At 35.9% G+C, this 22,780-nt stretch overlaps 1 protein-coding gene across 1 annotated transcript in view; it reads right to left on the reverse strand.

The window, feature by feature from the left end:
• Positions 1-22,780, reverse strand: part of CWC27 (CWC27 spliceosome associated cyclophilin) — a gene marked incomplete at its 3' end in the record, with an annotated part of 161,935 nt that overhangs the window by 31,459 nt on the left and 107,696 nt on the right. Inside the window, exon 11 of the mRNA XM_007445648.1 lies at positions 16,808-16,908. Within this exon, the coding sequence (XP_007445710.1) occupies positions 16,808-16,908 (101 nt within the window). The remainder of the gene's footprint in view (positions 1-16,807; positions 16,909-22,780) is intronic.

The raw sequence follows: 22,780 nt of genomic DNA on the forward strand, positions 1-22,780 counted from the left end.
GAGCACAGGCTCCGGACGCGCAGGCTCAGCGGCCATGGCTCACGGGCCCAGCCGCTCCGTGGCATGTGGGATCTTCCCGGGCCGGGGTACGAACCCGTGTCCCCTGCATTGGCAAGCGGACTCTCAACTACTGCGCCACCAGGGAAGCCCCTTCCTTCCTTTTTTGAACTGAGACTAGGATGCTGAAAAACAAACACTCAGTTGGAAAAATATGAAAGGATTTTTTGTTTTGTTTTGAATTTACCAGTTGTATTAGTCTGGGTTCTCTAGAAAAACAGAATCAATAGGATCATACATAGTAACAGATTTATTATGAGGAACTGGCTGACAAGATTACGGATGCTAAGAAGTCCCAAACCTGCAGTTGGCAAGCTAGAAATCCAGTCTGAGTCTGAAGTTCTAACAGCCAGGAGAGCTGATGGTTTAAGTTCCCATCTAAAAGTCACAGGTTTGAAACTCAAGAAGAGCTGATGTTTCAGTTTGATTCTGAAGGCAGAAAAAGACTAGTGTCCCAGCTCAAGGCAGTCAGACAGAAGGAGTTCGAGTCCCCTCTTACTCTCAGAAAAATCAGCCTTTTTGTTATATTCAAGCCTTGAACTGATGGACGAGTGCCATCTACATACACTAGGGAGAGCAATCTGCTTTACTTGTCTATCGATTCAACTGCTAATGTCATCCAAAAACACCCTTACAGACACACCCAGAATAACATTTGACTGAATACTGGGCACCCTGTGGCTCTATCAAGTTGTTACATAAAATTAAAGATCACATCAGATTAAGGGCCTTTGTCCTTTCCATGACAAAACTAACAGAATTCCGTTTTCTAAAGCACTTGAGGTCAATGTAATAATGCATATAAAGAAGAAACTGCCAGATACCCACTTTGGAACAAGGAAATATGCCAACTAATGCAGAAAGGTTGTAGCACCTCAGTGTGGTCTCCTCTAGTCACAATTACATGAAGTGGACTACAGAAGATGGGCGATGCCTTGGTTGGGCACATGTGTGGAAGCAGAGGGAATTCAGGGGAAGAGGTGAATATCACAAAACAATGCAAAACTAATCTCCCAGTGCCAAGTCATATATATGAGGGAACAGAGCCAATTTTCTGGTGGAATGAGAACATAAGCCTTATAAGGGCTTTGACTATCTCTTTAGCTAAATCATGGTAAAAAGTGGAGAACATCCCTATTAACACCCCCAAAATACCACTTGAGGTCCTGAACCTGAAGATCACCTTCCAACACAGAGCAAATCCTCTATACCATTCCTGCCACTATCACTACTGCCACCAGAGCTACCACCAAAGATACTGTATACTTTACATACTGAAACCTTACAATAAACAAATATACCCATTTCACAGAAGAGGAAACTGAGGCTAAGAGGCCAAGTGTTGTAGGTATGCTTTTTGTTTGCCTAGTGTATTTCTGACCCCTTCCTCTGACAACAGATCCTGCCCCTGATGACAGAGTGACACATGATTAATCAATCAATGTCTGACTTCTGGGAGGTAGGTGCTCAAGAAATCTAGAAAGAAGCTAGGGTGAGTTGTCTGATGATAGATCCAGGTAAGAGTCTAAGACATCCTGCACCCAAGGCCTTTGGTCTTTCTGCCCTTCCTGAAGTTTGGCTGTTCAGTGCCTTGTTCCATTTTGTGTGCTATCTCAGTATCCTATCCTGTTGTTTAAACTGTAGTTGAGTGTTTTCCTGATCATATATCTTGGCTTCTTTAGTAAATTTTTTGAAAACAGTTAGGCTAACATGGAAAATCTTGTAAAATTACTCTATAAAATATAATTCCATTGTTGAAAGGGAAAATTTTTACTGGGCATATTTGAGTTGCATTATTTGAATACCATATAAAAGAGACAGCCAAAGGTATAAGAAAATGATACTTGAACTGTGCTCTTTTTCAGTCAGTGAGAGGAAATGAGAGCAAAACCTTCAAAAACCTTCCAGAGAAGCAGGTGAAGAGTTGAAAAGAGCAGACTTTCTCTTGCAGGTTAATCCAATGGAAAGACCCAAACATTCAGATTCTGCTAGTGTGTGTGTTCGCGCATGTGCACATGTGCGCCTGTCTGTGTGTGTAATCTTGTATTTATCATAACACATACACTGAAAAGATTCTGGAAGTGGGGTGCTGCCCTAACAAAATCCTAAAGTTAAGTTCATGTGAGTGGGTTTAGAACCTTATAGGGGACAGAAGCTGGAAGGACTTTGAGGAATTTGTCAATAAAAGTTTCAAAAATCCCGAAGAAACTGTTTGTAGAAGCACAATAGGCTTTGAGGAGACCACTGGTGAAGGCTTAAAGCAAAGTGAATGTACAAGAATGTTCACAGAAACACTATTCATAATAGCCAAGAAGTGGGAAAAACTCAAAGGTCTTTCAACTGATTAACAGATAAACAAAATGTGGTATATCTAGGGCTTCCCTGGTGGCGCAGTGGCTGAGAATCTGCCTGCCAATGCAGGGGGACATGGGTTTGAGCCCTGGTCTGGGAAGATCCCACATGCCGCAGAGCAACTAGCCCCGTGAGCCACAACTACTGAGCCTGCGCGTCTGGAGCCTGTGCTCCGCAGCAAGAGAGGCCGTGATAGTGAGAGGCCCGTGCACCACGATGAAGAGTGGCCCCCTCTTGCCACAACTAGAGAAAGCCCTCACACAGAAACGAAGACCCAACACAGCCAAAAAAAAAAAAAAAAAAAGTGGTATATCTAGTCAATGTAATATTATTTGTCAGTAAAAAGGAATAAAGTACCGATACATGATACAACATGGATACCTTGAAAATATGCTAATTGAAAGAAGCCAGTCATAAAAACTAAGGCAAAGATTTCTTATACTCAACACCAAAAACTCAATCCAAAATTGAAAAAAAATAAGTTAGGCTTCATCAAAATTTAAAAGTTTTGTTTTTGAAAGAAATTGTTAAGAGAATGAAAAATTAAGTCACTGTCTGGGAGAAAATATTTTCAAATCATGTATCTGATAAAGGACTTGTATCCAGTGTACATAAAGAGCTCAAAATCCAGTAAAAGCTAAACAACACGGTAAAAATGGGCAAAACATTTAAATAGACTTTTCACCAAAGAATATATACTGATGGCAAATAAATATATGAAAAGATGTTTAACATCATTATTAATTAGAGGAATGCAAATTAAACCACAAGGTAACATTACAAACTATTAGGATGACTAAAGTTAAAAGTGACCATATCGTTGCTAATGAGGATGTGGAGTAACAAAATATCTCACACCCTACTTGCAGGAATGTAAAAGGGCACAACTAGTTTGGAAAACAGTTTGGCAGTCTTTAAAAAGTTAAACATACAAAACTACACCTATCACACGATCTAGACATTCCACTTCAATATATTTCTCCAAGAGAAATAAAAGCATATGACTATATAAAAATTTGTGGCATATCTATATCATGGGCTATTATTTAGTATAAAAGGAATAAATTACTGATATACACAATAACACGGATAAACCTCAAAATACTTAGGCTGAGTGAAAGAGGCCATACCAAAAAAGGGTACATACAGTACATAATTCTATTTAAATAAAATTCTAGAAAATAGAAAATGTTTTACAGTGATAGGAAGGACTTAAGTGGTTGTCTGGGGATTGGTGAGGGGATTAACAAGGGGCATGAAAACATGTTGGACCTTGAAGAATATGTTCATTATCTTGATTGTGGTGAAGGTTTAACAGGTGTATACAAATGTTAAAACATATCAAACTGTTCACTTTAAATTATTCCTCAATAAAGCTGTTAAAGAAAAAAAATTTTCAAATTTTCAAATGTTCAAATTAATGTTTGTGGATTCTGTCTGTGACTGGGTCCTTTCTGATAACCACCCAATTTAAAGTAGCCCTCCAGTCACTATATTACATTGCCCTGTTTTATATTATTTTCTTAGCCCTTACTATCTGAAGTTAATTTGTTTATTATTTGTTCATCTGTACTCTTCATTTTAACATGGATTCATGCTCAAAAAATTATCTTGAGTTTCTTTCATTCTTATTTTCCTTTCCCCTTACATTATAAACTATATAATTATCGATTTAGACAGAAAAGTCAATTTCATTCATTCGTTCAGCAAATATTTGTTGAATGCCTATTATTTTGCCAGTCACTGTGTCAAGTGTCAATCATAGGGAGGAGATGAATCAGCTATGACTCCTGCCTGGCAGGGCACCCTTCCAACTATTGCTCTACTTACTGCCCTTCATTTTATGGTGAAATCTTACTTATCTCTCAAAACCTGGCTCAGATACTCGGTCAGGCCTTTCCTGACCAAACAGACTACCTGCCTCTTTGTTCTTCGTAGGCCTTGGCTTACATTATGTAACAGAATCTGCTAATTTTTTCCATGAATTCATTCTCTCCTTTTACCTTTTAGTGATAGAACCAACCCTCATCTCCCCACTCCTGACACTAAATTCTAGCCAGGCATTTGGCCACCTAACTGTAGTCTAGCCTTTTGTAGAGCAAGGCATGGCCATGTGATTTCAGGATAATATGATATGAGTGAAAGTGCTATGTGCAACTTTTGGATCATCTTTAAGATGAAGCATTTGTCTGGTACTTAATCTTTCCTCTTCCCACTTGCTAGAACACAGACATGAAGGTGGGCAATGTGGACAATGAAAATACCCTCGGAAATGGCAGAAAAACAAAATGAAAGAAACTTTCATCCTTGAATCACCTGCTGGCCCTGAAGTGTTTACTTCTGGCTGGTGTGCATGAGAGAAATAATCCCCAATCTTACCTAAACACTGTATTTTAGAGTTTCTATCTGTCTGCTTCTCTCTCCCACTCTTTTTAACAGCAACTTCTTTTGTAGCTAATAAAAGCAGCACTGTTAATAAAAACTTCCCCCATGGAACTCCTTGTACAAAGTAGATCTTATTTTCTCTGGACTGGAAGGACATCCAATAAAGAGCAAGTGACAAATGTCTAATACAACAAAATCAAATCAATTTCCTGGTTATCTACTATGTGTAAGGGACTAAGAAGTTATACTAGTAGTAATTTATTATTGCAACCCTGTTTTGTAAAAACTGTTTTCTGGTACTTCCCTGGTGGTGCAGCGGTTGAGAATCCGCCTGCCAATGCAGGGGACATGGGTTCGAGCCCTGGTCCACGAAGATCCCACATACCGCGGAGCAACTAAGCCCAAGCGCCAGGACGACTGAAGCCCGTGTGCCTAGAGCCAGTGCTCCGCAACAAAAGAAGCCACAAAAAGTTTAACACTTAAAAAAAAAAAAAAACTGTTTTCTATTTTACTGATTCCTGCTCTTTATTATTTCCTTCTTTCTACTTCATTGGGTTAATTTTGCCTGCTTTTTTTCTTTTCTAAAGCTTCTTTACATGGGAAGTATTTTTAGTAATTTCCTAAAATATAAGTATCTGAAGCTATGATTTTCCTTCTAAGTACAGTGGTGGACACATCAACATATTTGGAAATCAGTAACTGTTTAAAATCAGTCGTTACTAATTCTTAACAACTGCATTTTGTCAGAGAAGGTAGTCTGTTTGAAAACAGTCATCTGAAATCTTTCTTCAAGAGTGCTGGAAAAGAGTGTGCATTCTGAACCTGTTGAATGCAATATTCTCTTTAGGGTGCCTTATATCAAGTAAGTTAACTGTGTAGTCCAAATCATCTATAGTTTCATTAATTTTTCTATATGCTTTTTAAATCAGTTACTGAGAAAAAAGTAGTAAAACCTCCCACTATGATGAACTTATTTACTTCTTATTATAGGTCTATCAATTTTTGCTTCATACATTTTGAGTCTGTGTTAATGGGTCCATTCAGGTTTAGGACTGTTAAATCTTCCTGGTAAATTGAAATTTTTGTTATTAGGTAGAGACCCTCTTTATGCCTAATAATACATTTTGCCTGATTTGATTGTACAATATATTTAAGATGTTTCTCAGGTAAGCAGTACATGATTAAATTTCTTTTTTCAATCCAGTTTGAAAATCTTGTTCTTTTAAAGTATTTGACCTTTTGCATTATTTCAATATAATTACTAGTATATCTTTATTTTTTTTCTCCTATCTTATTTTGTACCATTATTTTTAATATCCTGTCCAGACTACATTTTGTTTTCTCTTTTTTCTTCTCTCCATTTGGGGTCAATTTTTCCTTAATCCATCTTTTTCTCTACCAGTTTGGAAGTTATGACCTTTTCCAATTCTTTTAGTAGTTTTCTTTAAAATATTAACATGCAGGGCTTCCCTGGTGGCACAGTGGTTGAGAGTCCACCTGCCGATGCAGGGGACACGGGTTTGTGCCCCGGTCCGGGAGGATACCACATGCCGCGGAGCGGCTGGGCCCGTGAGCCATGGCCGCTGAGCCTGCACGTCCGGAGCCTGTGCTCCACAATGGGAGAGGCCACAACAGTGAGAGGCCCGTGTACCGCAAAAAAATTAAAGAAATAAAATATTAACATGCATATTTAGTGTTTTAAAGTCTAAAGTTAATTTGTATCTTTACCTTCTTCCCAAATAAGAACCAATACAAGGACCAGGGAATGCTTTTCCAAACTTCTTATATCTGCTCCTCAAACTTATATTGTTATTATGTATTTTAATTTTATCTTCATTTTTAACACATTATTATTTTATTCATTCAACATTTATTTAGATTTACTCATACACCTACCACTTTCCACATTCCTTTCTCTTTGCAGTACAGATTTTCCATGTGGACTCACCTACCTTTTGCCTAAAGTATGTCCTAGAATTTCTTTTAGTGAAGGTATGCAGGTAGCAAAGTCTCTCCGTTTTTGTTTCTCTGAAGAATATTTTCCCTTAGTACACCGAAGATAATATCCTGTCTTACATCCTCACTTGCTGCTGTTGAGAAATCAGTTCTTGCTTTTCTAAAGATGTCTTTCCTGCTGCTTTTAAGGTCTCTGTGCTGAATGCTATATTGTCATGATGTGTCTAGATCTGTATTTTTTTAAAAATATTTATTTATTTATATTTTTTGGCAGCGTCGAGTCTTAGTTACGGCAAGCAGGCTCTCTAGTTAAGGCACGTGAGCTCAGTAGCTTCAGTGCGCAGGTTTAGTTGCCCTGCAGTACGTGGGATCTTAGTTCCCCGGCCAGGGATCGAACCCACGTCCCCTGAATTGGAAGTCGGATTCTTAACCACTGGACCACCAGGTAAGTCCCTAGATCTGTATTTATTTTTATTTTTTTTATCCTCTATTCATTAAAAAAAAACTTCTTTATTCTGTGAATTGATCTCTTTCATTAAAGAGAATTTTCAGCTATCATCTCTTCAACTATTGCCTCTATTTGCCCTTTGGTCTCCTCCTAGAATTTGATTAGACATTTATTAGATTTTCTTTCTCTTCTTCCAGGTCTCCTATCTCTTGGGCTGAATTCTACATAATGTTTTGTTATTTTTTAAAATAACTTTATTTATTTATTTTTGGCTGTGTTGGGTCTTCATTGCTGCACGCGGGCTTTCTCTAGCTGTGGCCAGCAGGGGCTGCGGTGCTTCTTGTTGCGGTGGCTTGTCTTGTTGTGGAGCACGGGCTCTAGGTGCGCGGGCTTCGGTAGTTGTGGCTCGAAGGCTCAGTAGTTGTGGCACACGGGCTCAGTTGCTCCAATTAAGCCCCTTAAGTGGCTGGCCTTTGGTTTCCTATATATAATAGAGGGGTAGGGCTGGATTCTCCTTTCAGGACCAAAACTCTGTGACTGCACAGAACTATGTGATGTAGAGCATACTCAAAATAGAAGTTTCTGATGCTCAAGACATTGCTTAAGGCAAGCCTACTTTCACATTTTAAACATACTGCAGTATGTTTTAAATAAGCTTACACACTAGTGTGGCCATTAAAAAAAATCAGTATAAACTACTTTTGTACTTCAAATAGATTCTTAATGATTCTTAATATTTTGACATGTTCTTAGTTCTGAGAACTTCATTATTCTCTTCGTCCTTCTGGCATTTCAAAATTTTTAATGTAGCTATTACAACTTATGGATTATCTGGGTTTTGCATGAAAAATTACTAATACTCAAAAGCTGCATCTGAACCATCTGCCAGGAGTTTATGTGAAGAATTTTGAAAATATAACCATTTAAAACTGTCAGCATATTGCATTAATCATTTAAAAAAAATCAACCTAATACCACACAGATTAAATTGTCCAAAGTAAGTTTTAATGCAACATATTCACAGGTTTACACTATAAAGTTGTGAAAAGAATATCTTTTTCAAATTTGATTAAGTGCTGCAAGATGTTGAAGAAACTCAGCGCTCAAATGAATTATATGTTTGATGTCATTTTTGGCAAAGCCTCAGAAAATGTCACATAAAAGAAAAACATCTTACTTAAAATAAGGTCTTGACAGCAGTCTGGAATAGTTAACAACTCCATTCCCAAATGGGATTGCTGGTTATAATCAAACTTTTAATGATGGTATTAGTTCCCCCCTTGAGACAATTTAAATACCCAAACAAAACAAAAAACATGTGCATGTACACATACACAGCCCTCACCTCTTTTATTTTCTAAAGTGGACAAATTTACAATTATTTCAATTCAGGTTCCAAATATCTAATCTGATTACAAAGTTTCCTTGCAGATTTATCAGTGGCCACTTGAGAAATGACAAGACGGCAGGCTACCAGGCAACGTCAGTCAGTATTTTCTCATTTTGTTTTAATTTATGAGAGGTATAAATAATTCCCATCAGTGATCGAGATGTAGACCCTGAGTGTCAGTGCCCTCACATCTTCTAGATCCTAGAGCTGAAAACGGTGGGAATTTTTCATCTCTCATTTACATTTATACAGTTTTTGTATCCATCATCTTCTAAATCTTAGTCCGTCAGATATGAGAGAGTTAAGAGGAAGAAATACCTCTAAAAGCAATTTGTCCATTTAAGAGTTAACAGTCAATTTCACTTGGAAAGTTTGAAAAAAAAAAAGCATATTATGAAAAGCTTATGATAAAATAACATTATGGAAAATAATACACGTGTGTTTCTGGCATGAAGATTAAAAAGTCCAGAAAAATAAATATCACAGAGTTAACCATGGCTGTCTTTGGAAGAAGTATTATGGGGTGATCTTTCTTTTTCTCCTTTATGCTTTTCTACATTTCTGATATTTCTGCAAAGGACATATGTTACTTTTACAACTGGAAGAAATAATACAGCTTTTTTTTTTTTAAAGAGGCAGTTATGCCCAAAGGTTAATACCTACCTCTATCAATTAGCAAACCTATTTTTAATGGGTTAGGAATGGCATCGATATTAATAAAAAGAAGACAAATTGCAGTTACTAAATATATAGCTTAAGGCTTTTGTCAAATTTCGCACATTGGAATTATATCAGTCACCAGGCAGAAAGAATGCTTATTAAAAAAATTATATTAAGACAGTGAAGGGCAGCAAAGAGGTACCCCTAACACATTGGTTTTTAAAAGTAGCAAGAGATGAGTCCTAAGTAACTACTAGGAGGTCTGCAAGATGGCACAGAATGCAAGAAAATAAAATTAAATATGCCCATAATATACGGTTATCAAAGTAAAGCTCAGCAAGATTTGTTCACAATAGCTAGTGAAAAGTTTGAGATGGACTGTCCAAAAAAGAACAAAGTACTTTATGGACTCTGGCATTAAAGATGATCATCTCTTACTCACTGTATCAAAAGATTAAATTCTTGGTCTAATTGTGAAGGTACGTACATCTTTAAACTTGCTATACCCCTTTAAAAGTCTTTATTATTTTAAAAATTATATTTTTGAAAAACTGTTAAAAATAAAGCATGCTTTCTGGCACATAAAGGTAGTAAAATGCATTCAATAAAATTTCACTTGAGAGACTGTCCTGGCTACAAAGGGAAGCTTCATTTTTCTAGGACTTCTAGTAAATGAGGTGTTCCACACAATTACATATTTCAGATAAGAGAATCTTATCTTTAACTGATTAAAATAATTAAAAACTTTTTTTTTACTAATTAGGTTAGAACGATTGCCTATTCTCTGCCTTATTAAATAGTAATAAATAACATCTAGACTTTTCTTAATGAATCAGGATCAGTATAATGAGTATCAATTATGTGAATACTGACCTGCTTTCAGAATATAATGAAGTATCATCTACAGCAAATATATCCATATTCCACTACTATGTTCTTGTGTTTCCTTACCTAATGTCAAGTGGTCATGTATGTCCCTAGCCATGGCTTTCTCTCTCGCTTTAAAAAATTTTATATTATTTTTATTCCTATAAAACAATAGGCTAGAAAGATCCACAGGGCAGTCCCTGCCCTGGGTTTTCTTTTGCTTGTTTATTTATTTATTTTCTAATCCTTGAGGTACACTTTACATACCATCAAGTTTACCCTTTTAAAGAGTACTGTCCCACACTTTTATTATTCTTTAATCTGTTTTTAACTTAGAACCAGATAATCAGTTTATTAGCACCATGCTCAAAGTAAGAATAAATAGAGTATTATTGATGGCTGGACTGAGAGGCTTTCTGTGAGTCAAGGGCAAATATACTTTCACTTTTCCATGTAAATAACATTAAAAATTAGCAATATAGGGCTTCCCTGGTGGCGCAGTGGTTGAGAGTCCGCCTGCTGATGCAGGGAACACGGGTTCGTGCCCCGGTCTGGGGGAATCCCGCATGCCGCGGAGCGGCTGGGCCCGTGAGTCATGGCCGCTGAGCCTGTGCGTCCGGAGCCTGTGCTCCACAACGGGAGAGGCCACAACAGTGAGAGGCCCGGGTACCGCAAAAAAAAAAAAAGAAAAAAGAAAAAAAAAAAGTTAGCAATATATTAAGAGTAGACTACGGGAAAAATAGGTCTGATACTTCCAGCCTCCAGGAAATAAATGATGACTTAAGGCTCCCTGAAGAGAGCTAACTGCTTTGGAAAACAGGACCAGTTTGCTCAGAGAGGAATTAATTCTACATGGTATTAGGCACAACATAGAGCTAACATTCCAGAAGGGTTTCTGTTTCTTATAAAAACCAAGATTAAGCTAGTTTAACATTATATGTTAGATAGAAGAAAAGTAGTCAAAAACTATATACTTTAAAAACCTGAGAGCCTGAGAGGCCCTAGTCTGACTTAATTCCAGCATTAAAAAGATAGTTTGAAGAGACCTGAAATGGCACAGTGCAATTTGAGAGGTACTAAGCACCTCAGGGATGTGTTTCATGATGAGGCTTTAAAATTGTTTCTTGATTTACAAGCTCACATTGCTCTTCCTCCTCTAATTTCTGGCACTAGTCATAGAGCAGGTATTGTGTGCTTGGAACTTTGAAAAGAGGATCTGACACCTTATCTCCCTAGAGCTGATTAGAGAATAAGTCCAAACCTGTATCTCTATGTGACTGTGTTCAGTTTGGTGCTGGTTTGATATGATGAAACTTAAAGAAATCTGGAAAGGACTTAGAGACATAATTTAACAAAAAGGATTATATAGTTTATTAAAGAACTTGATAGAGCCAACACAGGAAACCAACTATCTCCAATTAACTATCAATCTTATTCAAAAGTTATTACCCCCTACAAAAATCCTATGCACAGGCCTGGATGATTTACAGTGGGACTAAAGAGACTCCCAGGCTGTAAACAGGATTGTCCTGCAGTATATCTCTTTTGACATTGCTGGTATCTAAAGTAAAACATCACATTCCTTGTTTATTTAAATTGGGATGTTAGAGCCTACTGCAGATTTTGTATTCAACTAAGAAATGTAATTTTTTTGAATTTTAGAGACAAATTTCATGCTGCTATAAAAATTCTCATTATATGACTATAATAATGGCTGTATTCCTTCACATTCTATTTCTTTCATTTACTGAAGCCTTCTTTATACATTATCTGAGGCCTTTAAAAAGTAAATAGGTGTCAAAGCAACGGCAAAAATTATGAGGTTATATTTCTGTAGTGCTTTTCTCCATACACAGAGGCATAATTATATTTATTATCTGACAATATCTTTGTGATATAAGAAAGAGCAGATCTTGAGCTTTACTGGGAAGACTGAAGAGAAAAATGGATGGTCCCATATATATTTTTACTACATAAAGTAGCTTTTTACTACATTCGTGTTAAAAAGATTAATACACTGACTCAATTATAAGTATATGCTTTCATACTAGGGCAGAGATGTTAAGAGGTTTCTGAGTTGTAGATCAATATTCTTTCTTAGGGGGCAGCTTTGTTGAGGCATAATTGGCATACAAATGAGCTGTACATGTTTGAAAGTGTACAGTTTGATGGGTTTGGACATGTGCATATACTCATGGCACTATCACTACAATCAGGTAATATCAAATGGCAATGTATTTTGGACTGTTTAATTGTATGGGGCCCAAAATATTTATTGATGTAAAAGTAACAATCTTTCTTTCAAATGACTTTTAATTATTTAATTTTCTGTCATAACGGAACTGAAGGAATTAATAAAGAGTAAATACAGCAAAACATTAAAAAAATTAAAATAGCATACCTTATTTATCTTAGAATTTCTATATGGAGAAACAGATGGATCCTGATTTCAAAGTAACTTATCTCAGGTAATAGAATAGATTTAGAAGCAGAACCATGGTCAGAATATAAATTTCTAATTATCTATACAAATCTGCCTAAGGATCTAGCCCAGGAAATTGGATAAAGATTTATTTATTTATTTATTTATTTTTTTTGCGGTACGCGGGCCTCTCACTGTTGTGGCCTCTCACATTGCGCAGCACAGTCTCCAGACTCACAGGCTCAGCAGCCATGGCTCACGAGCCTAGCCACTCTGCGGCATGTGGGATCTTCCCGGACTGGGGCACGAACCCGTGTCCCCTGCATCGGCAGGCAGACTCTCAACCACTGTGCCACCAGGGAAGCCCCTGGATAAAGATTATAAAACCAAAGGAATATTACTCCCTGATCAAAGGTGATTTCCTAAGATGACAGAAGCCCTGAAAAAGTGTCACATGTATTAGAGCACCTGGCTAAATGGGAGACCTCCATTCATGCAAGGACAAAACTAGGTAAATTAATGCATGAACATTAGAACACAAAGCTTTCTTGTACTTAAGGGTTTCTTTCCAAGTGCTTTTAATGTGAGAATAATACATTAAATTCTAAAATAAAGTCGCAGTAGTCAGCAAGTGTTAGACTTGCCAGATTAATTCATAGAATCAGGAAATAATACTACTGGAAGCTTTACTTAAGAATGTACCTAAGTGCATGCACACATACCTTTTAAGAAAGAATATGATTATAAAAATGCAACTGTGAAAACACAGTTAAGGAAAGCTTATTTTGAGATTTTAATTTATGTCATATTTATATGTAACCATATTGATTATAGGCTTTAACTCTAACACAGTATTAAAATTCATATTTTCAGGACTTCCCTGGTAGCACAGTGGTTAAGAATCCGCTTACCAATGCAGGGGACACGGGTTTAATCCCTGGTCTGGGAAGATCCCACATGCCGTGGAGCAACTAAGCCCGTGTGCCACAAACACTGAATCTGCACTCTAGAGCTGGCAAGCCACAACTACTGAGCCCACGTGCCACAACTACTGAAGCCCACGGGCCTAGAGACCGTGCTCTGCAACAAGAGGAGCCACCGCAATGAGAAGCCCGTGCACCACAACGAAGAGTAGCCCCAGCTCGCCACAACTAGAGAAAGCCCACATGCAGCAACGAAGACCCAATGCAGCCAAAAATAAATAAATTAATTAATTTAAAAAACAGGCTTAAAAATTCATATTTTCAATTTGTAGATTTGGATAGGAAACAAAATGAAACCATGAATAGCTATATTTTTCTCTTACAAATGTAAAATTATTATTTTTATATAGCACTGTAAATTTATTAAAGGTCTTCTCATTACCTAAGTTACTTCTTAGAAGCAACTTGAAGGATGCACAAGGCATTTTATCCCTGGATTTATGATAAGAAAATGGAGTCACTGAGGCTTAAATAACCTCATTGCTAGTAACTGAAATTGAGTCTTAATACTTCCCTGTTTACTTTGAAATATAATATTCCAAAGCATTCGTACAACCATTAGTGTTTCATATTATGAGCACCTAGTATTACTGTCAAAATTTGTATTAAAAATAGTAAATTCTTCTTAGTGAAGAATTCCAAGTAATAAAAGTAGTACTAATCAGGGAAATAGTCACCATTAGAACACCACAGTAAATACCTGTTGCCTATAGGCAATATCCATCAATGGATGCTAAAATTAGTGTGAGGAAGCTTGAAAAGAAACAGGATATTTGTATAGTTGCAAAGTATCTTCCCCTCCAGTACTTATATTCTCAAAGGGAAAAAGAGTAACTTAACAGTGTAGCAACTAAGCATTAACCACCTTAACCAAGTGATCATGGTAATATCACCAATAAAAAGACAACAGACATCTTGTTACCTCCGGTACAGTGCACTGGGAAGGACACGCCACTTATGTGGCAATCTTTCCAAAAAATGCGTAGCCTCAATCTAATCATGAGAAAACATGAGACAAACTCAATTGAGACATTCTACAAAATATCTAACCAGTGTCAAGTTCATGAAAGACCAGAAAGGATTGAGGAACCGTCACAAATCAGAAGAGACTAAGGAGACATGATGACTAAATGCAATATGGAATTCTGGAAGGAATCACAGAACATACAAAGGGCACAGGTGGGAAAACTGGTGAAATTCTAATAAGGTCTGCAGTTAGTAATAGTGCCGTGTTAATATTAATTGCTTGGTTTTGATCATTGTACTATGGTTACACAAGACCTTAACACTAAAGGTATCTGGAAACTCTCAATTTTTGTAACTTCTCTGTAAGTCTAAAATTATTTTAAAATAAAACAATAAAAAAATAAATAACATGGCTCATTCTGAGACTAGAAGAAAAACGATAGCAACCAAATGATCTCTTTTTTTGGGAAGTTAATTTTAACTGTCTCTCAGATTTAGGGAAAATCCAGGTATTTCTAGATGATATAAGAAAAATTAAATTCAGAAAAGTAATACATATATTACTATAAAAGTAATATATAATTCTCTAATTATGAAATAAAAAGATTTTTAGCCTGGCTAACTTTCATATAAATAGATTGAAATAAGCTCCAGAAGAATCTTCTTTTTGTGTGTGTGTTAAGAAATCATTCTTTTAAGATTCAAATCTTTCTTTACCTAATTGTATTAAGTATTTCAAAGGCAGACAAATAAATCAACACAGCACTGTTTATGTCTAATACAGGCCTTAACCATACAACTCTATTTCGGTAATTTCCTACTGCAATTCTCTTACTCCTACTAGTAGATCATGAACTATGTACGAAGGCAAGAACCATCTACTGCCAACTTCATAGCCCTAGTCCATCATGGCTCTTCAGATGGGGTGGGAGAATAATAATTACTAGCTCAAAAATGAATAAAAAATTAAAATAAAACATCTTTCCAGTTAAAAGGAATTACTTTCATATATTTAAAATGCTTTTTAATTATAAGAAACAGTCCCCTGGGAAAATTATATATAAACTTAAAATTAAATAATCCTCACTGTATTCTTTCAAATACAATATTTGAAATCTTGTACTCTTTCAAATCTCAATATTGCCAATATAGCTTCTTTCTAATCTGGGTTACATTTTACCCATATGATCTAGTCACATATAAGTTTATCCTTTCCTTCAATTTCTGTTTATAATTTGTGTCATTCTGGTGAGTTAACTTTTTAATAATTTGCTTCACTCAAACATATTTTGGTGATTCTAAGTTCTACATCAAGTACCTGCCTTTACTATAATAGTCACTGGGGACATGGTACAAATAATCTAAGAACTATGAGCTTTAGATAGTTATGTGGTATTACTTGTGCTACTTAAAATAAATAATAATGCCTTTGGCCAAATGCTGTACCACTGTTCTGTATTGGAATACGTATTCTTTAAGGCTAGATATTACATCTTATGCTTTGATATATCTCCAGTGACTGCTATAGAACCTAGTAGATAAAAATATTCATGCTTTCCAAAAGCGTGAGGCTACACAAGATATATGCACAAAGCAAATTTGTTAAGCCAAATTTAGTGTACATTATTAAAGGTAACAATCAAATTTCTGATCATGTTCACTGAATCTACAATGTATTTTATTATTGTAAAAAGAAGACAGATTCGAGAGTTCCAATTGTTATTTTGGAAATTGAATATTACATGTTTTACAGCTGAAACAGTTTTAAACTAAAGATCTTCAGTAAAAAAGCTTTTTTGAAGCTATTCTAGAGCTTTATTTAAAAAATCACAGTACAATAAAGAAATATTTAACCTGTATAAAAAGGAGGATATTATTCTGATCAGCTTTTTGATCAGTTTTATCAATACTTTAGATTTTCTGTACCTAAACATAAGAGCAAAACCAAAACCAAACAAGAATTTGCATTTAATACTATTCAAACCAACGTATGAATAATGTCTATACAAGTCTCATATATAGGGCCTAAACACTTAAATATTTTAAAGGGTATGCAGTGTAAAAATGGACATTCTATCCTGTGTACTTCTAGATAAGTGCTATGGCAACATTTCAGTTTTGCTTGATGTGAAGTACTCTATTAAGGAACACTAGTTACGATCATGTTTGATTGAATTTCCTTCTCAGACAAAAGTCCTAAGTGAAACTTAATTTTATTGGCTAACTGGCCAAAGAAAGCATTAAACAACAACAAGAAAACTCAACTCAGGAGAGAGGGAATAAGTACCAAGTGAAAATATAAGCTTGATAACTGCCCTTACCTTCACTTTTTTCTGCTTGTTTTGCTGCATTTTCCATTTTCTTTTGTTTTGCTGCTAAGAGTTCCCGCTTTAACTGTCTTGCTTCTTTTCTGAGCTCTTCGCTATAAAGCAAAAACAATTATATAAGTATATAATAGACCGAAAGAGAAAGTTGTTTAGCAGAAACAACTAAATCTAGTTGTCAGGTACACTAAATTTCTAAGAAAAACAAAGTGAATAATGTAATTAATTTTGTTTCTGTGTATGTGTATTTGTGGTATGGAAACATACTTAAAGGATATATTAAAAGTTGTGATTTTCATAATAGCAATATAATATGAGTCACTATGAAATATAGCCCCCTTCAAATATATCAAACAGTTAGTTGGTAAGTGATAAATGAACTACTGTTCTCCCTCTAATTTACTTGCAAATTTAACATTCTAGTTTCAGTTTAATAATTCATGGAGATTCCAAATCAAAACAAACTTTTTAATATAAATACTATTCACTAAACCTGGGCATACACAAAAACATTTGGCTTCGAAACTTGTTGAATTCCTGAACTGGCACTAATAACTACCACTTATTAAGCAATTATTATATGCTAGGAGCAGTGCTAATTTTTTTAAAGTCAATTAATTTTTAACCCATTTGATATCACAATTTGCCAAATAATTTCCTCTCCTGTGAAACCTATCAGGCCGAGGTATTTTGATAATTAATACAATCATATATTAAAGGCAAATGGAGATGTAAGTTGTTGGCTTCACTGCAAGTCACTTGTTAAGCGACTGGTTTCTACAGGCCACTTTTAGGGCAGGAGATTCAAATTCAAGGCTTGGAAAAAATTATTAACTGCCCATGTCATTAACCCTGAGGGTCACTTGTGAATAGTTAAAACTATGCATTTTATATTTGTGAATGTCAGGCACCCACTCTATTTTCCACAAGCTAGAGTGGGTCATGGAGACTAAGAACACGGTAGCCCAAGGAGGCACCCCATTCTGGAATGTTCTCTAAAGATAATCAAGGTTTAGCAAAATCCTAAGTCTAAAGAGCTCCCTACTGATTCAGCCTTTAGTGCTTCCTCCTAAATCCCAAATCTCATACTTTTTTACTTCTGTCCTGTATTAGAGTCACCAAACTGATAGGTCTTACAATGTGCATTACTCAGTTCTTTTCACCTTTTTTCCATATCAAACACACACAGCTTGGCCTCCAAGGTCTTCAATTCTGAAACTTCCCTCTCTGATCAAAATCCATTACGTTTTTAGCTTTCTCAGTCTTTCATTCCTACTAAACTTATGCTCACTCTTCTAATAATGAAAGCCAGCTCCTTAATCGTAGTTCACATTCCACCAGTCTATTCTAAACCAGTCGTCTCTCTATCCATTCTGGATGCTATGGTCAGTCATTTCACTGATGTCCTCACCAGAACTCTTAATTTTCTTGATTTGTTTGGCCAGATGGATACATCATAATCACCTAGAAGAACTTGTTAAAACATGTTTGGGGAGACACATCTCCAGAAAATATTATTTCTTTAGATGTGAGATGTTGCCTAGGAATTTGCTCCTGTGACAAGTTACCCAGGTGACTCTAACATATACTCAGGTTTGGGACCCAATGCATTAGGACCTTACTATAGAAATTATCTTCTCTTTCTTGTAACTTCAAGCATTCCTACTTCACTAATCCTTTCATTCAGCCAACAGCATGCTCAAATTTCCCTGTACTCTGCTCCAATCAAGAGATTGCTATCTTTACAAGTGAACTCCTAGCTTGAAAGAATAGTTTATATACAGAGTCTAATTCATCAACCTCTAACTTCTTAATCTCTTGCAATCTATCCTTCTTATACTCTATTGAAACTGCTTCTATATCAATCAAATTCAATGTCCTTTTCTCAGTCCTCCTCTTCCTCTTTGGCCTTTCTATCATTCAATGATAAGAACTACATCTTTCTGAAATTCTATCAGACTATGTACCACTTTAGAGTCTTGATTCTCTAATTCTCCTCCTAATTACTCTTTCTTTTCTCATCCTATAATTGTTGGCATCTTTCTCATTTCTATACCCTGTATGCCAGCATTTTATCTAATCTTATAACATAAGCTATCACTTTTATAATGGGTTATTTCCAAACCTAGACATTTTGCCCTACATTTCTAACTATCTATTACAAATCTCTGTGTACATTACTGCTGTCCAACAGAAATATAAGGTAAGACACATATACAATTTTAAGTTTCCTAGCAGCCACATTAAAAAAAAATGATGAAAAGAAATGGGTTAAATTAATTTAAAAAACATATTTTATTTAACTCAATAACTCAAAATATCCAAGATATTATTATTTCAACATGCAACCAATATGAGAATATTAATATTTTACATTTTTTTTTGTACTAACTCTTCCAAATGCAGTGTACATTTAACACTTACAGGACATCTCAATTCAAACTAGCCCCATGTCAAGGGCTTAGATCCAGAGGGATGCTTGAGGCTAGATGTCACAAGAATTACAAACTCTCTATGTCAAAACTCCAAGCCATCTCCTTCCTGGCCATATCTGTCCCTTCTCCTGAAGTCCCTATTTGATTGTGAAACCATTTTCCTCCTAATGACCAAACTCTGCACTTCCCCTGGGACTGTTCACCCTCTCTTTCACTGAATTACCGTAGAGGTATGTCATCTTCCAATCTCTCTCACATGTAACTGCTCCTCTTGACTCTCATCATCAATGCCTAGTTTAGGCTCTCATGATCTATTTCTCCGATAAATGTAATTACTTCCTAGCTCTTGACGTTATGTGAAAACAAAGAATAGCAACCACATCTTTGCTCCATCCACTAAATACCCTTATCTTTTTATTATACTAGTTAAAAAACTTTTTACTTTGGTAAGTAATTCAGGAAACTCAGATGATATTTTCTGAAGACTAAGGCCTTGAGGGGAAGATTACTTTGAAAGTTGAAGAAGAAATGCTACACGATGGCTGAACAAACCAGTTATTAGAGACATCTGAAGTATGCAAAGAATGAGAGGCAATGAGACTATAACTATTGTAGAGTCAGTAGAGCACAGTCATTAAAAATATTAACTTAGGGTTCAGAAAGTCCTGATTTAAAAGCCAACTCCATCAGTTATTGTCTGGGAGACCTAACAACAATTATTTAACTTCTCTGAGACTCAGCTTCCTCAACTATAAAATCAGAGTAAGGTATCTGAAATGTTGGGCATTCAATAAATGTTCAACAAATGATGGCTATTATTACTTAGATCTTATGTTCGAAACAGTACTACAGTTAAGGGCTGTTTGTCAAGTAGGAATATTTCCTTATTATATTATTTATTATAAACGAATGCTACCTCTACTCCATATGGAGATCAACCCTGTTTGTAATTTTTAAAAAGGGCAATGAATGTGTAATGCCAGCTTCTAAAAATCTATCCTTAAATAGTAAAAGATTTAGATACGCTATTGAAGTAGTCATAATAATATACAAACTGAACAATGATGAATAAGAACTCAAAAAAGACAAAGTGAGACAGAGAAGGTTTAGGTCTTTACAGATTATTAAAGTATGTTTTCATCATACTGAATTTTTCAAGTAATTAAAAATTTACAACATTGCCAAAATCTTTCAGATATTCAAACAACACCATTTGTTAGTACTTGTGGAATCCATAACTCTTGAAATGAAGTGCAAGTTTTTAACCTAGTCTTTAGATCACAGTCTAGTTTTAGGGTTCCTAATCTTACATTCTCTAGAATATAATTTTATCCATTGGTAACAGAATATATTTGAATCTGTTAAAATGTGAATGAAAATTGTAAGCCTGGAGTATATGTCACCTTATACTGCTTACAAAGCAATCATACAAACTATGGGCTTGCTTGAGTCTAGGCAGCATCTTTTTGGCTCCCTCAAAGCCTAGTTTCTACTTGTATGCTAAAAGAAATAGCTTCTATAAGCTACTATTAACTCTAAGCTAATTAATTTTTTCCTAATAGGTAGGTCTCTAATTTGGATTCATTTGAATTTTAACATGGTTTGTATGATATCACCATTATCCATCAAACAATTCTGCATTGTATATATTTTTAATCTGGTAAATCTGTAGTATACTCTGTTCCAATGAAACAAAGAATTCCTTAAAAACATCGTCCCAATAAAATATCAGGAGCCTGGAAACTATAGTAGCCTTTATATACTTAGTAATAGCAAAGAAATTACTAATCCATTCAGCAGTTTCTGGAGCATCTAATATTCGTACTGTACCATTCTGAGTGATGACACAGAAATCAAGATGAATAAGGAGGGAAAGGAATCTAACTTTGCTAGGTTCTTTAAATCAGTTACCTCCCTTACCACTTAATCTTCTCAATAACCGGAGATATAGGCATTTTATAGGGAAGAAGGCTGAGGCTTACAGAGCTTAAATACTAAGCCTGAAGTCACACAATCTATCAGAAAGTGAAAGAGCTAGAAACTGAAAATGAGATTGTCTGAATTCTAAGTCTATGCTCTTTTCATCATGGTATAACTGAAACCTTGAGAAAGTCTCCAAGGAGCCTAAATTCCAAGGAGAGAGATAAATCATGTACATAAATAATAACAACAGTACATAATAGAAAGCAATAACTGCCATGACAAAGAAATGACTGAAGCATTTTGTAATTCTGAGGAAAGAATACTATACACTAAATAAGGGACGGCTTCATAGAGGAGGCATTTGAAGAGGACCCTGAAAGATGAGCAGAAGTTGGCCAAGAGGAGATACAATGAAAGGCATCCAAGCAGTGTGTCTTAAAGACGGGAGATGGTAAAACATAGGGTGCATGTTAAAACATTATGCTATAGCACAGATGATTTAGAGGGGACTAGAAACAAAAGATAGAGCTAGGAAGAGAGCCTGGGGTAAAGTCTACATGCTAGGTATTTGTGAGGAGCCCAGGTGAGAATGTTGTCCTTCCGTTTTTTCCACATCTTTGAGCATCCATTTCTTTTTTTTTTTTTTACAACCAATTTCTCAATGGCTCTTGTCTTCATTGTATCCACTATCCACCTATTTTAATACCTTACCTGTAACACACACATTCCTTAAACTGCTGTCCTAGAAGAAGTACCTTCTTCACAAACTTCAATGGCTTCCCTTTAGATCATAACTTAGACCTTCAGAAGAATCCAACTTTGTTGACCCCTGACCTCTAACCTTTTGCGACCTCAGACCTAGTGCCATGCCTGATCTCGTTCTACCTTTTGGATATTCTTTCTCTGTTTCCACTGGCTTTTACTCTTCCACCTCCTGCTTCTCAAATTTAGGTGCTTCTTAGTAGCCTAGTCTCAACCCTCTCTTTTTTTCTTCTCTTCTTTAGAAATTTCATCCATGTTCAGGATTTCAATTCTATTTTCTTAGTGCAGTCAAAGTATAAAAGCAAGATCGTTAGCCTATGCTCTTTACACATTTCCACTTTCAAGCTTAAATTCACATTTCCAACTGCCAGATGGATACTTCAATTAGTATCCCACAAATCCACAAATTTACCATTTTAAAAGTCAGATTGATCATTTTGGTTACTCAAAAAACACCACCTCATTTTCTCTCTCTTTGATAAGCCACCAGAACGCTGGTTGTCAGGCCCATCTTCTAGTATTGCTCTCTTACTCTCTACAGCTGTTTAGTAGCCACATTCTTCCTCCTTTACAAAGTCTCTTCCTTTCTGTGGTTAGTGACAGCTGTTTAGGCTTTCGTGACTTCACTATGACCACAGTCTCCTACTTGGTCTACGTGCTTCTGGTCTGACCTTTCTTCCATTCATTTTGCACACTTAGGCCAAATCCTACAATTCTACTCCCCAATCTTTTTAACTCCCTAAGTCCTACTGAATTGTGCACTAATTTCTTTCCCAAGCGTTCGAGTCCCTCTTACGAGCTACCTTCAAACTGCTTTTTCAACTTTATCTATCACAGATCCTCTACAGTT

The sequence above is a fragment of the Lipotes vexillifer genome, unplaced genomic scaffold (genome assembly GCF_000442215.2).
Source record: "Lipotes vexillifer unplaced genomic scaffold, Lipotes_vexillifer_v1.1 scaffold563, whole genome shotgun sequence".
Lineage (NCBI taxonomy): Eukaryota > Metazoa > Chordata > Mammalia > Artiodactyla > Lipotidae > Lipotes > Lipotes vexillifer.